The following is a 16,896-nucleotide window of genomic DNA, read 5'->3' on the forward strand; positions in this document are numbered from 1 at the left end:
AGTCGGCCTTGTTGAAGACGTGGTGGGTGCAAGGGTCGGTTGGTGATCCTAAGTGGATGGTGTTCATCATGCGGGTGGTGTCTTCGGTGCTGACCGGGGTCCAGGCGCAGAGGGTCGTGGTGGGGGGCGTTGGTTCAGTGGTAGGGTGCGTGGTAGGTGCGCCGAAGCTGTTGTGTATATCGGCGATCTTGCGGTGGAAGAATGAGGCGAGTGAGTCGCAGAGGTCTTGCGAGGGGGTGATGTAGTTGTTTCTGGCGCTGGGGTTGGAGAACTCTTTGACGATGCTGAAGAGTTCCTTGCTGTTGTGGGCGTTGTTTTCCAGTTGTTCTGTGAATGCTGTCTTCTTGGTGGTGCGGATCATCTGGTGGTGTTTGCGGGTGGCGTGCTTGAGGGCAGTCATGTTTGTCTGTGGTCTGGTCGTGGCGCCAGGCTTTCTCGAGGGTGCAGCAGTTCTTCTTGGAGTTCTTGAGTTCGTCGGTGAACCAGGAGGCTTTCTTGCTGCCGGGTCTGTTTGGAGGGTTCTTCAGTGGTGCGAGATCATTTGCGCAGTTGGTGAGCCACTGTGTGAGGTTGCTGGCTGCTTCGTTTGGGGTCCGTTGTGCTGGCGGGAGGGTTCTGGGGAGGGAGGTGGTGAGCTGCTTGGTGGTGATCTTTCTCCAGCTCTTGCGAGGAATTTGTTGCGGGTGGTGGTGGGTGGTTGTTCTTCTGAAGCTGAAGTGGATGCAGCTGTGGTCAGTCCAGTGGAGTCCGGTGGAGTGGCTGAAGGAGATGTACTTGCTGGAGGAGAAGACGGGGTCAAGCGTGTGGCCAGCGTAGTGGGTGAGGTAGTTCACCAGTTGCTTGAGTCCGAGGTTGGCGAGGTTGTCCAGCAGGGTGGTGGTGTTGGTGTCCTTGTTGTTCTCCAGGTGGAAGTTGAGGTCCCCTAGGAGGATGTAGTCAGCGGAGGGGAGGGCGTACGGGCTGATGAAGTCTGCGATGTCTTCGCTGAATTGTGTGCATGGTCCCGGGGATCTGTAGATGAGGGTGCCTCTGAGGGTGGTCTTGGGATCGGTGTGTATCTGGAAGTGGAGGTGTTCGGCGGCGGTGAAGGTGTTGTTGGGGTTGGTCGTGATGTGGATGGTGTTCTTGTGTACGATGGCGATGCCGCCTCCAGTCTGGTTGATGCGGTCCTTCCGGGTGATCTTGTATCCGTCTGGGAGCGTTTTGGGGTGGCTCCGTCCACAAACACGACATCGAACTCTGGGAACTCCTTGATACAACAGCACCAGACGTCGCCTTCCTCACGGAAACCTGGATTAACACCTCCTCGGCCCCGACATCGCCACAGCCATCCCGGACGGCTACAAAATTACCGTCAACAAAACTGGAGGACGAATCGCCATCGTCTACAGGAACACCATCAGCTTCACGACCAACGCTGAAGACACACTCACCGCCGCCGAACACCTACACTTCCAGATCCACACAGACCCCCAGACCACCCTCAGAGGAATGCTCATCTACAGACCCCTGGGCCCACGGACACAATTCAGCGAAGCCATCGCCGACTTCAGCCATTCCACCGGACTACACTGGACTGACCACAGTTGCATCCATTTCACCTTCAAGAAAACCACATCTCACCACCACACGCTACAGATCCCCCGCAGATACTGGAGCAAAGTCACCAGAGACCAACTGACCACATCGCTGAGCCAGGACCCACCTGTCGACAACCCTGACACGAACAACGCAGCAAAAAATCTCAAACAATGGATCAGCAACTGCGCAGACGACCTCGCTCCACTAAAGAAACCCCCAGGCAAGACTAGCAACAGAAAAACCTCATGGTTCACAGACGCCCTCAAAATCGCAAAGAAATCATGCCGAACCCTCGAAAAAGCATGGCGCCACAAACGGACATTAAAAAACATGACAGCCCTCAAGAACGCCACTCGCGAATACCACCAAATGATCCGCACCACCAAAAGGACATCGTTCAAAGAGGGGCTGGACAACAACATCCACAACAGCAAGGAACTCTTCAACATCGTCAAATAGCTCTCCAACCCCAGCAACAACGACTTCACACTGTCGCAAGGCCTCTGCAACTCCCTCGCCACTTTCTTCCACCGCAAGATTGCAGATATACCCGACAGCTTCGTGCCCCAGACTCCGCCTCCAGCCACCAAACCAACGACCCCCACCACCAGCCTCAGCGCATGGACCCCCATTAGCACTGAAGACACCACCCACGTCATGAACACCATCCACTCTGGCTCCCCCTCCGACCCATGCCCTCATCATATCTTCAACAAAACCGACACCACCATCGCACCCCACCTCCGGAACGTCATCAACAGCTCCTTCACATCAGCCACATTCCCTGTAAGCTGAAAACACGCAGAAATCAACGCCCTTCTGAAGAAACCAATAGCGGAACCTAAAGACTTCATGAACTTCCGCCTCATCTCTCTTCTCCCATTCCCGGCTAAAGTCATCGAGAAGACCGTCAATAAACAGCTGACTACATTCCTCGAAGCAAACAACTCGCTCGACCCATCCCAGTCCGGATTTCGAGCCAACCACAGCACCGAGACCGCCCTCATCGCAGTCACCGATGACATCAGGACCCTGATGGACAACAGAGAGACAGCCGCTCTCATCCTTCTGGACCTCTTGGCAGCCTTTGATACCATCTGCCACCGCACCCTAATAACCCGCCTCTACAACACTGGAATCCAAGGAAAGGCCCTGGACTGGATCACATCGTTCCTCTCTGACAGAACCCAGAGAGTCCGCCTCCCTCCCTTCTGCCCCGAGGCCACCAAGATCATCTGCGGCGTACCCCAAGGCTCCTCACTCAGTCCAACTCTCTTCAATATCTACATGAGCCCCCTCGCCACCATCGCACGCAAACACAACATCAACATCATCTCCTACGCCAACGACACTCAACTGATACTCTCCCTCACCAAAGACCCTTTCACCGCCAAAACCAACTTCCAGGACGGAATGAAAGATGTCGCAGAATGGATGAAGCACAGCCGTATGAAGCTCAACTCGGACAAGACGGAGGTCCTCATCCTCGGACAATCCCCATCGGCCTGGGACGACTCCTGGTGGCCCACGACGCTGGGCACCGCACCAATACCTACGGATCACACACGCAACCTGGGATTCATCCTGGACTCCTCCCTCACGATGACCAAGCAAGTCAACACAGTCTCGTCCTCATGTTTCAACACCCTGCGTATGTGCCCGAAAGATCTTCCGGTGGATCCCCATCGAAATCAGAAAGACGGTCACCCAGGCCCTCGTCACCAGCCTACTGGACTATGGGAACACCCTATATGCAGGAACCACAGCCAAACTTCAGAAACGCCTTCAGCGCATACAGAACGCCTCCGAACGACTCATCCTTGACATCCCTCGCCACAGCCACATATCCACCCACCTGAGAAACCTACACTGGCTCCCCGTTAGCAAGAGGATCAAGTTCAGGTTGCTCACCCATGCACACAAAGCGCTAAACAACATGGGCCCGAATACCTCAACAACTGCCTCTCGTTCTATACCCCCACCCGCCAGCTCCAGTCCACCAGCCTCAGCCTCGCCACCGTCCCACGGATTCGCAGAACCACCACCGGAGGAAGATCATTCTCCTACCTGGTTGCCAAGACATGGAAATCCCTCCCAGCACACCTACGACTGACCCAGGACCATCTCACCTGCAGGAAACACCTCAAGACCTGGTTATTCGAGCAATAGCGGCACCCCTCCCTCCCTACAGCGCCTTGAGACCCTGACGGGTGAGTAGCGCGCTCTACAAATGTATTGATTGATTGATTGATTGATTGACTTCATCAGCACACACGCCCTCGCCTCTATGGACTACATCCTCTTTTGGGACTTGAACTTCCACCTCGAGAACAACAACGACACCAATTCCACCACCCTGATCGACAATCTCGCCAGCCTCGGACTCAGACACCTCGTGACAACACCCACCCACGCCGTCTTCCACACGCATAACCCCGTCTTCTCCGCAAGCCCCCAGATTTCCTTCAACCACACGACGAACACAACTGGACTGACCATCACTGCATCCACTTCACCTTCAGGAAGCCCACCACGCACCACCGCACCCAACAAATGCCACGTCGCTGCTGGGGCAAAGTCACTGAAGACTAGCTAACTGCAAAACTCACCCAGAGCCCACCCGCCGACCCCACCAACACTACAGCCCGCAACCTCAGACAGTGAATCAACGACTGTGCCAACACCTTCTCCCCACTCAAGAAATCCTCCAACAATCAAACCAGCAAGAAAGCCAGCTCATTCACTGAAGACCTCCAGGCCTCCAAGCAAACCTGTTGAACACTGGAGAAAAAATGGCTCAGTGAACGAACACCGGACAACTGCGCACCACACAAAAACGCCACCCGCAGACATCATCACCTCATCAGATCAGCCAAAAGAGCCTCCTTCAAAGGCTGACTAGACAACAACGCACACAACAGCAAAGAGCTCTTCAACATCGTGAACAAACTCTCCAACCCCAGCTCCAACACCAACGACATCCCACCTTCACAAGACCTGTGCGACTCGCTTGCCACATTCTTCCACCGCAAGATCGCAGACATCCACGACTGCTTCAATGCCACGACCGCCCGACACCCACTGAGACCACCGCCCCCACGATCACAATCTGCACCAACCGCCTTCTCTCCTGGACAAACATCAGCGACAACTATACCATCAAGACCATGAACACCATCAACTCGGGATCTCCATCAGACCCATGCCCACGCAACATCTTCACCAAAGCCAGCACCGTCATCACACCTCACCTCCGGAAAGCCATAAGCATCTCCTTTGAGATAGCTACCTTCCCGGAAGCACGCCGAGATAAACCCCTTACTCAAGAAACCCAAGGTGGACCCAAAGGACCTCAAGAACTTCCGACACGTCTCCCTGCTCCCTGCTTCCGTTCCCGGCGAAGGTCATCGAAAAAACAGTCAACTAACAACTGACCCACTACCTTGAGGAGAACAGCATCCTGTACCCATCCCAGTCTGGGTTCCGCAGCTACCACAGTACTGAGACTGCCCTCATCGCCGCCACCGATGACATCAGGACCCTGCTAGTCAATGGAGAAACTGCGGTCCTCATACTCCTGGACCTGTCAGCCACCTTCGACACGGTCTGCCACTGCACACTACGTACACGCCTTCACGACGCCGGGATCCAAGAGAAGTAGTTTAAGGAAACAAGGGAACCTGGGGTTGTGACATATGCAAGGAAAACAATGGTTCAGGGATGGCCTGATTCGGTCCAAAAAAGCGAAAGAAATTACTTGAACTTGATATTAAATCAGTCTGGGAGCAGAACATGTAGGCCACATATGAAATTTTAATTATTTCGTATTTTTAACATGTAGATATACGTTCAGGTACTCACATAAGTGATGGAGTGCATATCGTGACTTGAGTGAGAAAAGTGAGGGTAGACGAAATATCACATAAACAACAAGAGGTAATCCACAAAAATATAAACAATGGAGGGAATTTTTCCTTCGGGGGGGTCGACGACGTTTCAATCTTTAGTTAGTAAAGATCATCATCAGGACAGGGTGAGCATCCTGAAACTGGAGTAAGGTAAGTTTAAATTAGCACTTAGCCCTATTACAAGTTTTCTTAGCATAGTGACTTAGTGCTCCCAGTGGCATGATAGGCATAGTCGGCATGCACATTGTTCACATATTTAATTAAAAGGTAAACAGGCAGTCGTGGTTGGGGTGCGCAGGCTGCTTTCTGGATGCTAGTAACTGTGAGCCAAGGAGGCGGCTATAGAGTTCATAGATGCTGCTGAACTTACTTCCTTTTGAGATCCAGTTAATGGGAAGGAGAGTGTAGGAGACACTCAATTCAGAAAGTCGCGGCTGCAGCTTGGCTTGAGTTAGGGTTCAGTCAAGGGAGAGATCTGTTATTTGGGAAAATTACAAGGCGTCATTTTTGCTCTCCCAAGAGGTGCTAGCTAATCTGAAGTTAAGAGAAAGGAGTCTTACAGCTAGAGTGATCAGATCCTGTTAGATCTTATCCACAACGCTTATGTAGTTCGAGGATTGGACTGATCCCTTGTAATAATTTGAGCACCACTCAACTACCATCAATTGACTCACAAGTAAGCATTGTGTAGACTGTTTCCACTTCTTATTTGTTTCTTGTATGCAGACACTGATTGATTCCCTTGTCTTAGATCGCACATTTCTTTGTTATCTTTGTACAAGGGGCTCTGAGCCCAGTTCAAACCAGTTCTGGGGGGCACGCTGCAAGTGCACAACAACTTCCATTGTCTGCGTGAGCCTTGGCTCCAGACACACCACAGGGGAGTGGAGTCAGCATTGTGAAAGGCAGGCACAGCCCTATTCAGGTACAGGTGCTACTCCTCCCACCACTCCAAATTCAGATCAGGCCTATTCAGCCTAGTGCAGACTCATCCAGACTCCTGGAGCCACTGCACCTCCCCAGCCCCTTTCACTCCAAAGCCAGACAGTCAATCCACAACCAGGCAGAGACACCCAGGATGGTTGAATAAGTAAATAGCCACTTTCTAAAAGTGGTATTTTCAAACACACAATTTAAAAACCATCTTTACTAAAATATATGTTATTAAATCTTGAGTTCAGGGATACTAAACTCAATTTTTCAATCTTATCCCTATGGGAAGATATGCTTGTAAAATGTTACAAAGCATTCCCCATTGTGTCCCATGGGCAAGATAGCCTTTCAGTAGTGAAAAACGAAATTGGCAGAATTTCACTATCAGGACATGTTACACACACCAGCACATGTCCTACCGTTTATATACACTGCACCCTGCACAGGGGGGTACCATGGGCCTACCATAGGAGTGTCCTATGTGTTACAAAAGGGAAGGGTAGGGCCTGGCAAGTGGTTGCACTTGCCAAGTTGACATGGCAGTTAACAAACTGTGCAAAGGCACCGCGTTGGCAGACCTGAGACCTCTTTTTAGGGCTACTCATGTGGGTGGCACAATCGGCACAGCAAGCCCACTAGTAGCATTTGATTTACCAGACCTGGCGCACTCAATGTAGTTATTAGTGACCCACAGGTAAAATTAATATGCCAATCAGGGAGAACCAATCACAACATCAATTCACACAGAGAGCACTTGCACTTTGACACTGAACAGCAGTGGCAAAGTGCCTAAAGCCTCTAAGCCAGCACAGCATCAAAACGTCAGAGAAAGCCACGCCAAGGATGTCAGGTCTAACACTGGTCATTAGAGATATCAAATACAAGGCATTAATCTTCGCCTACAGAGCCCTGGAGCAGAAAGGTCCTCAGTATCTGAGATGAAGACTCTGCCCATTGTCAGGGCAGACCCTGATGGGTACTTTACCATCAGTGAGATGCACTTTGACATTATACAAACAGCATGTATAGCATGTATAGCAATATGTTTCCAAGTATGTACTTTAGTCACATTTGCGCTTTTGCACATGGTTTCTTTTGGTGCTGACAGGAACATATATGTAGTGCTCTCTTAACATGGCTTCGGAAATCGACAAACTTGTCAAAACATGTTTTTAGGAACCTTAAAATAAGGAGAATGTCTTAATGTGCCCCGTTTGTCCATTGTCAATCCATTTTATAAATAGTAGAGCATAGAATCTAATGTAGTTAAAGATAAAGTTTTGCTACAAATGTCTACTTTACCTACATTTTGTTTCAAGGCTAATGACATTATTGGTAACCCTGGGCTTAATACTACGCACACTCTGCAAATTGGCACATAGTACAGTACCAAAACTGTGCTTAATCAAGTAGGGTAGCAGCTAAATCAACAATATCCTCAGATGCTTTGAAGAAAGCAATTTTACATGCTTAAAAGCATATAACCAATTCACAAAAGTGAACTTTTACAATGAAAATATTAGGCAATGAGAGAGCTGATGATTTTGGGGTCCCCCCTAACCTAGGGGGAGGACCAAGCAGATGCCTTGAACACAAAAAGCATAAACAAAAAGCATATTTTGTTGAACTTCAGTGGTGCTCCCATCATCCTAGAACCACCCCAAGCACAGTTATTGGCAAAAAAACAATCCCAACCAAAGGCCCTGCGAAGCATTATGGGACGAGATTATCAGTGGGCAGTGAATATTATAGTATCCAATATCAAAATAATTCTACAAAGAGCTGCAATTCACCTAGTTGTTACTAGATGTCCCTCACGAGTCAAATGCAAAGCATTGAAATTATTCTTACATCAAGCTGCAGTTCCACAAGTCGTTACTAGATGTCCCTCACGAGTCAAATGCAAAACCATTGAAACCCTTTCATCAAGCATTTGCATTTACAAACTCTTTGTAATAGCCTCCTCCATTCCACAAAAATTCCTATCAATAATTTTGCCATCATGCACTGAATCTGTTTTATGACCACTTAGGATTTGGTTTAATGAATCTCTGTAAATAAGAAACTCATAACAATTATTTATACAATTAATCTAACCTCAAACCGTTTACATAGTCAGCGATTAGCCAAGATACAGCTTGATGATAAACACCTCTGGGAAGTGCCACTATGATTGCTTCATTTACGGATGCATGCGATGATGAACATAAGCATCACTTCTTCCGCGTCAGGGCTTGGGTGGTAAATGTTGTGAACTGCAAGCGTTAACCCTGAGAGTCACAGCTCTCATTCCAATCCTTTCACTTATTCCACGTCAGGGCTTTGGTCGTAAAAGTTGTGCAATGCAAGTTACAGCTCACATTCTGCTCATTTCCTTTCTTCCGGGTCAGAGCTTAGGTGGTCAATGGTGTACACTGCAAGCAGTAACCCCGGGAGTTACAGCTCAAATTCTGTTCCTTCCACTTCTTCCGCGACAGGGCTTGGGTGGTGAATGTCGCACACTGTAAGCATTAACCCTGGGAGTTACAGCTCACATTAGGGCTCATTTCACTTCTACCACCTCAGGACTTGGGTGGTAAATGTTGTGCATTGAAAGCAGTAACCCTGGGAGTTACAACTCACATTCGGCTCATTTCACTTTTTTGTCTGATGCCCGATGGAGATACCTGGTTTAGCTATAGGGGAGATGGGCCGTGGATTCCCTCCTTGGTCATCACCTTCCCAGTCGGTCTTTAGACAGACTTCTTTCATCTCTCCGTATTGTCTCTTCCCTTATCCTCCCTTTCTCACCTCCCCTGCCCCCTCCACTACTTTTATCTCTCCTCTCCTAATTGTATTCCCTATTTTTTGGGGATTTATTGTGTAATTGTTGAATTTTTTCTGTTACATTGTTGATTCTCATGTAAAGCGCTGCAATACCTCCGGGTCTAGCCAGCGCTATAGAAAACTCTTTAAATAAAAACACATTTCACTTCTTCCGCGTCAGGGCTTGGGTGGTGAATGTCCTGCACTGCAAGAATTAACCCTGAGAGTCACAGCTCACATTCAGCTCCTTTCACTTCTCTGCTTCTGAACACTGTTTTCTGACCGCTGTCACTGAGTCATCACTGTTGTATGAAACAACAAAACACCACAATCAGCTGTGAATATTCAGAGGTGTGCTTATTAAATTAGTTCTTCCTGCAGGGACTCAGTCAGAGTGTGTTGAGTTTATAGGTTTGAGCACTAATCCTTCCAGTTACCTGAAAATACCCTTCTTAGCCCAAGCATTGTTCCTAGTGCTGCTTTTACAGGTAGCATGAACGGGAACCCTTGGATGTTTTTCTTTTTAACTCTTCTTCATCAAATAAAAACCACAAGTGTTTCTTTTCTTTTATGCCACATTGTGCTAGTCTCCCAGTGGATTTCCTAGCTAATCCTGTTGTTTTGCTGTGTGTACAAAAGTGAGCAATCACTGGGAACAGACAGTTTTATAATTCTACAAATATCATTATTTGTTTTTCTTCTTTCATTTTAGTTGAGTCTTCCCTCAGCAGGAATTTGAATATCCCTCATAATTGTAATTATCTTTTTTCTGTAATTCCTTCATCTCACAATAACTGCAATGTTCTGCTCCGGTCTATGTCCTTAGATGGATCACTATTAATGTTAATTTAATTAAGTACTTTCAGGCTTCACTGCATTTCTAGGATTATTTCTAAGTAAGGGGGAATTAGAGTACTCTGCCCTATTCAGATGATTTGGACTGACCATATGCTGGTGAAAATGATTTTTCCCACTCCAATTACAGACTATTGATTGACTTACCTGTCTCATTCAACCATGTGTCACTGAATTACGTACCTCCACCAACTGTTTAGATTGATGTGCTATGTGTCACTATTACATGTATACAATCTTATTGAAAAAGTTGGAATATTTGCACTTTTTGTGTTAGTGCAGGGGCACAGTTGTTCAAAACTAAAATTAGAGGACTTCTATCATTTGTTGGAGAAAGTACCCCTGGGCCCGGTCACCAATGTTGATGGTGGCTATGACTCTTTTTGTGCGTGGATCTCCCGTGCCCTTGAATCCTTGATCCCTCTGGTATGGTCTAAACAGGGCTCCAAAGAGCATAGTCCTTGGTACGATAGTACCTTAGCGTCCCTTAAAAAAGCTTGCAGGCAGGCTGAAAGGCTATGGAGAAAATCGTTTGATCCTGAGCTCAAGGCTTTCTACTTTGCTAAAACGAAGATCTATCATAGAGCGGTATGCAGAACTCGTGCAGCTTATTGCGCTCAAGAGTTTCTGAATAGCCCTAACCCCTCGAAACTTATATTCAAGGTTTTAAAGGACCTCATGGCTAAGAGGACAACAGCTGTAGAAATATGCTCGGACTCCCACTGTGAGGGTCTGGCCTCTTTTTTTCTCGAGAAGGTGCAAGCCATCTATCGAACCTTCCCTACGGTTTCGTCTAATCCAGAGCGAGCCACTTGTATCTTGGGAGATAGTGAGTGTCTTGACACCCTGCCTTCCTTGACAAAGGAGGCCTTTGATCACTTGAGCCTAAAAATTAAGTCGGGTTCTCCTGCAGATCTGCTTAAACCGGTTCAGCTTAGGAACATGCTGCCGCTATGCAGCAATCCGGTGCTGTCTCTGATTAACCTGTCACTATCCTCAGGTGTAGTGCCTATTAGGTGGAAGCAGGCCGTAGTCACACCCATTTTGAAGAAGGCTACCCTTGATCCTCTCAAACCTGAGAACTATCGCCCGATCTCCTTGCTCCCCTGGGCTACAAAAGTTGCTGAGGCCCATGTGAATGGCATCCTGGCAGACCATCTTACCAGAGCTAACATTCTAGACCCAACCCAGAATGGGTTCCGTGTGGGCCACAGCACGGAGACGGCCCTATTTTCCATGGTCGAACACCTGCATTCTGTGCTTGATGCAGGTCGGACAGCGGCATTATTACTATTAGATCTTAGTGCCGCGTTCGATACGGTCTCGCACATGATTTTACTTCAGCGACTTGAGGAAGTAGGAGTCAAGGGCTCTGCCCTATGCTGGTTTCGATCTTTTCTTACGGATAGGTCGTTCCAGGTTGCGATTCCAGCTGGCAAGTCCAAACCTTACCCGTTGGCCCTGGGGGTCCCACAGGGGTCATCGTTGAGTCCCACTCTATTTAATCTTTACGTGAGAACGCTGGCTGCGGTCGTCAAACAATGGGGCCTGACGATGGTCTCATATGCTGATGACACGCAGCTGGCGGTCATGTTGAGTGGGGACTCGGATGTGGAGGCTCTCAGGTTCCGGGACAATTTACGGGCAGTGGCCAATTGGATGAACTCAAACTGTCTCCAGTTGAACACCAAGAAGACAGAGGTCATGGTGGTCGGCAAGCAAGTGGGGCTGTGGGGTGACAACTGGTGGCCTTCTGAACTGGGTGTGACCCCCTCTCCGGTATCGGAGATAAAAAATCTTGGGGTATGGCTTGATCCAACACTTAGCTTTATCTGCCACACCAAGAGGGTGGCGGCCTCTTGTTATGGCATTATTAGAGGACTTAGGCCTATACTGAAATTTTTTGATGCCCCCACCAGACAGCTGGTGGTTCAGGCATCAGTACTGTCCCAACTGGACTATGCCAGCTCGCTCTTGGCTGGGATAAACCAGTCTGAACTCATCCGGCTGCAGCGAGTACAAAACGCTGCAGCTAGGGTAGTGGTAGGTCTGCCTATGCGGTGCTCGGTTTCAAAAACGCTGCACTCGCTTCATTGGCTCCCCGTAAATCAGAGGATTAAATTCAAGGTTCTCTGCCTGGCATTTAAAATCCTCAAGGGTACGCCTCCCTAAATCCTGGCGAATCTTTTTACACCTTATATCCCTCTGCGAACGCTGAGATCTTTGGTTCAGAACCTGCTAGTGGTCCCGCGCTTCAGGTTGAGTAGAACGGGTGGCTGGCTCTTTTCGAGTGCTAGCAGCGAAGTGGTGGAACTTGCTTCCCTCTGAGATCCGGGCAATTGATGACCTTCTTCAATTTAGGCGCGCCATCAAAACCTTTTTGTTTGTTTAATCATAGGTTTGCTTTCTGTGCCCTCTCTCTCTCGATGTTGTGTTGTGTTTACCTTCTCATAGCGCCAGGACGCCCCTTCGCTGGGGCAGCTGTGCGCTGTATAAATAAAAATACCATAACATAACATAACATAAGTTAAATGAAGGTGTGTGTTCACGGAGGGCTGTGTAGGATCGAAAATTGACAAAAGCTATTCACACTTTCAGTGTACTTGTACGGTTTTCCCCTTGAGTTTTCGCTGATGACTCTGGAGACCTAATAATTGACAAAATATGTTAAGACATTTATTGCAATATCATTTTTCCACTGTGGGTGTTTGTTGATGTATTCGTAGGTTTAATAACTGACAGAAGATATTCACACATTCACAGGAACTGAAAGGCTTTTCCTCTGTGTGTGTTAGCTGATGAATTTTTCATGTAGAAGATGCACTTAAGGTCTTCCCACATTCACTACAGTTGTATGGTTTTAACCGAGTGTGTGTATGCTGATGTCTATATAGACTTGATAATTAACTAAAGCTCTTCACACATTCACTGCACTTGAATGGCTTTTGTCCTGTGTGTGTTCGCTGATGTCTTTGTAGCCCTGATAATTGAATAAAGCTCTTCACACATTCACTGCACTTGAATGGCTTTTGTCCTGTGTGTGTTCGATGATGGATGTGTAGGATTAATAATTGACATGCAGTGCATTTAAAAGGTTTTTCCCCTTCTGAGCTCGCTGATGATTCCTTAATGCTGAAGAGTCAGTAAAACTACTGCCACATTCATTGCAATGGTATGGTTTTTATTCCGTTTGTGTTCGCTGATGTCTTTGTAGGTCTGATAATTGACTAAAGCTCTTCACGCATTAGGTGCACTTGAATGGCTTTTCCTCTGTGTGTGCTCTATGATGCTTTTTTAGGTTTGCTGATTCACAAAAGCTCTTACCACATTCGCTGCACTTATATGGTTTTTCCCCGCTATGCATTCTCTGATGTCTTTGTAGGTATGAGATTTGCCTAAAGCTCTTCACGCATTCACTGCACTTAAATGGCTTTTCCCCTGTGTGAGTTGGCTGATAAATCCTTATTGCTGAGGACTCTATAAAACTCTTGCCACAGTCACTTGAAAAATATGTTTTCGCCCATTATGTGTTCACTGATGTCTTTGAAGGTTTGATAATCGACTAAAGCTCTTTACACATTCACTGCACTTCAATGGTTTTTCCCCTGTGTGTGTTCGCTGATGAATCATGAGATGTGAGGAATCACTAAATCTACTTACGCATTCATTGCACTTAAATGGTTTTTCCCCTGTGTGTGTTTGCTGATGGTTTTGTAGGTTTGATAATAGCCTAGAACTACTTCTATATTCACTGCTCTTGTATGTTTTTTCCCTTGTGATTTTTTTGCAGATGTCTTCGGAGATTTGATACTTGACTGAAGCTCTTCCCACATTCATTGCACTTGAATGGTTTTTCCCCTGTGTGTGTTCGTTGATGAACCATGAGATTTGAGGAACTACTAAATCTACTTCCACATTCACTGCAATTGTATGGTTTTTCCCCAGTGTGTATTCGCTGTTGTCTTTGGAGGTCTGCTAACCGACTGAATCTCTTCACACATTCACCGCAATGGTATGGTTTCTCCCCTGTGTGTGTTCGCTGATGTGTTTGGAGGTCTGTATTTCGACTGAAGCTCTTCACACATTCACTGCAATGGTATGGTTTTTCCCCTGTGTGTGTTCTCTGATGTCTTCGGAGGTCTGATAACTGACTGAAGCTCTTCACACATTCACTGCAATGGAATGTTTTTTCCCCTGTGTGTGTTCGCTGATGTCTTCGGAGTTCTGCTAACTGACTGAAGCTCTTCACACATTCACTGCAATGGAATGGTTTTTCCCCTGTGTGTGTTTGCTGATGTGTTTGGAGGAGTGATAACCGACTGAAGCTCTTCACACATTCACTGCAATGGTATGGTTTTTCCCCAGTGTGTATTCGCTGATGTCTTTGGAGGTCTGATAACCGACTGAATCTCTTCACACATTCACCGCAATGGTATGGTTTCTCCCCTGTGTGTGTTCGCTGATGTGTTTGGAGGTGTGAAAACCGACTGAAGCTTTTCACACATTCACTGCAATGGTATGGTTTTTCCCCTGTGTGTGTTCGCTGATGTCTTCGGAGGTCTGCTAACTGACTGAAGCTCTTTACACATTCATTGCAATGGTATGGTTTTTCCCCAGTGTGTATTCGCTGATGTCTTTGGAGGTCTGCTAACCGACTGAATCTCTTCACACATTCACCGCAATGGTATGGTTTCTCCCCTGTGTGTGTTCGCTGATGTGTTTGGAGGTGTGAAAACCGACTGAAGCTTTTCACACATTCACTGCAATGGTATGGTTTTTCCCCTGTGTGTGTTCGCTGATGTCTCCGGAGGTCTGTTAACTGACTGAAGCTCTTCACACATTCACTGCAATGGAATGGTTTTTCCCCTGTGTGTGTTTGCTGATGTGTTTGGAGGAGTGATAACCAACTGAAGCTCTTCACACATTCACTGCAATGGTATGGTTTTTCCCCTGTGTGTGTACGCTGATGTGTTTGGAGGTGTGATAACCGACGGAAGCTCTTCACACATTCACTGCAATCGTATGGTTTTTCCCCTGTATGTGTTTTATGATGTATTTGGAGATTTGATAATTGACTGAAGCTATTTACACATTCAGTGCATTGGTATGGCTTTTCCCCTGTGTGTGTTCGCTGATGTCTATGTAGGATTGATGATTGACTAAAGCTCTTCACACATTCAGTGCAATGGTATGGTTTTTCCCCTGTGTGTTTTCGCTGATGATATTTTAGGATTACTAACTGATTAAAGTTCTTCACACATTCAGTGCAATTGCACGATTTTTCTCCTGTGTGTGTTTGCTGATGGTTGTTTAGTAGTGATGACAAACTAAAGCTCTCGCTGTATGTGTATGATTCTTTTTTCTTGCTTAGTGTCTTTGGGATGGATATATATTTGTCTACATCACATGACTGTGTTTCCTGAAGGGACAACATGGTTGACAGACCACTAGCGTTATTCTCACATTCCATGCATGTGTGTGGTATTTTGGATGCTTGATTTCTGATTTAACAATAAAATACAAGACTCACTAAATACCTATCACATTCATAATATAAGTAAGGGGTCTTTCTGGGTGATTGCGTCCTTACAGTGGATAATGGCTTTGCGTGCTTGTGGGTAAAGATTCGTCTTCCTTCTGGTCGGTGCAAATTGGGACAATACTCTGTGCTTTGGAGAGCGGAAGCCCTCTTTCCTCTAGCCTTCAGTTGTTCGGCTCCACTTCGTTGTGCTTTTCCCTGGTTCCTGTGGGTTGGCTAGAAAGAGTTTACAATACATCTAGAGCACTGAATGGTGGTCTGTTGCCAGTTTAGATAGTGGAGCACTGCTCTAGCCATATCATGATGATGAAGCAACTGGTAATGTGTACAGCTACTCTGAAGAGTGTCCCAGGGTCAAGCACAGGTCTGAAGAGAAAGTAAAGCTGGTTGTTTCAAACATGGACAAATAGCAAAGTTTTCAATCTTTGTTTAACATTGTCATGTTGCCAAGAGCGCAAAGCTCAAGAGGGAGTTTGTTCCAAGCTATGGATCTCAAATAGTCATAAGACCTTCCTCCAACTCTCATTCCGACCTCATGGTCAAAGCTGGTGTTGGACGCTTGTTTATACAGGAGGTGGTTTGTCAGTGTTGTTGCCTTAATTCTGTAGAGGGCATTTCTTCATCCTGTGGTGTGGAAGAGTAGAGCTCAGACTTGTATTCACTGAATTGCCTTTGACTGTTTCTTCCTGGATCTGTCCTCTGTCTCTGATTTCACTGATGCTTTTTGAGCTCCTTATTTTTGACTATTTTTGCTGATTTGCTGTGTTATCTTCATTATTCATAATCAATCCGTGCATTTAGGCTTATTTTCTGTTGGATGTAAAGAAATAAAAAATTACTAAATGCAAATGTAATGGAATGTGAATACACAATATTTATCTGGCTGTAGAAGAAAGAAATCTCTGCTTTACCATATCTGAAACTTAACAAGGAATATTTCACCATACATGAATATTTCACTAAAAGTTCTGTTGAGCAGGTCACAGCTTATTTACTCATAAAAAGGCAGTGATTTACCATGGTTCACAGAGTAACTTACTAAAGAAAGAGCAGCCACTGAGCCCTCACATGCTACAAATCCAGTTTTAGCTAGATACACATGGAGTTTTAGCTAGATACTCATTTAAACAAGAACAGATTGTGAAGAAGAGAGGAAGCACAAAGCATTGCAGTTAGGTCAATTTCATGAAGTATCTACCAAAGGGTCCTCAGGACTGTCTTACTCATGGTGGCGGTCTGACTGACACCACGCTGGCGGTCTGACTACCATAATAT

At 46.7% G+C, this 16,896-nt stretch overlaps 1 protein-coding gene across 1 annotated transcript; it reads right to left on the reverse strand.

The window, feature by feature from the left end:
- Window positions 1-12,611: 12,611 nt before the first annotated feature.
- LOC144806396 (uncharacterized) lies at window positions 12,612-16,428 on the reverse strand. Its single transcript, XM_078672759.1, has 3 exons — window positions 13,895-16,428; window positions 13,618-13,809; window positions 12,612-13,543 (listed from the first exon to the last, which is right to left on the reverse strand). The coding sequence occupies exons 1-3, from the start codon at window positions 15,550-15,552 to the stop codon at window positions 13,327-13,329; spliced, it is 2,067 nt and encodes a 688-aa protein (XP_078528885.1). The 5' UTR covers window positions 15,553-16,428; the 3' UTR covers window positions 12,612-13,326.
- Window positions 16,429-16,896: the final 468 nt, after the last annotated feature.

This window comes from Lissotriton helveticus (genome assembly GCF_964261635.1).
Source record: "Lissotriton helveticus chromosome 1_1 unlocalized genomic scaffold, aLisHel1.1 SUPER_1_unloc_7, whole genome shotgun sequence".
In the NCBI taxonomy this organism is placed as follows: Eukaryota; Metazoa; Chordata; class Amphibia; order Caudata; family Salamandridae; genus Lissotriton; species Lissotriton helveticus.

Coding starts and splice junctions, on each gene's coding strand:
- LOC144806396 (XM_078672759.1), bottom strand. CDS start 15,552: ATGGAATGTGAGAATAACGCTAGTGGTCTGTCAACCATGTTGTCCCTT. Junction 13,810..13,894: donor TGTGGGAAGAGCTTCAGTCA/AGTATCAAATCT, acceptor TAGTTCTAGGCT/ATTATCAAACCTACAAAACC. Junction 13,544..13,617: donor TCAAACCTTCAAAGACATCA/GTGAACACATAA, acceptor CTCAGCAATAAG/GATTTATCAGCCAACTCACA.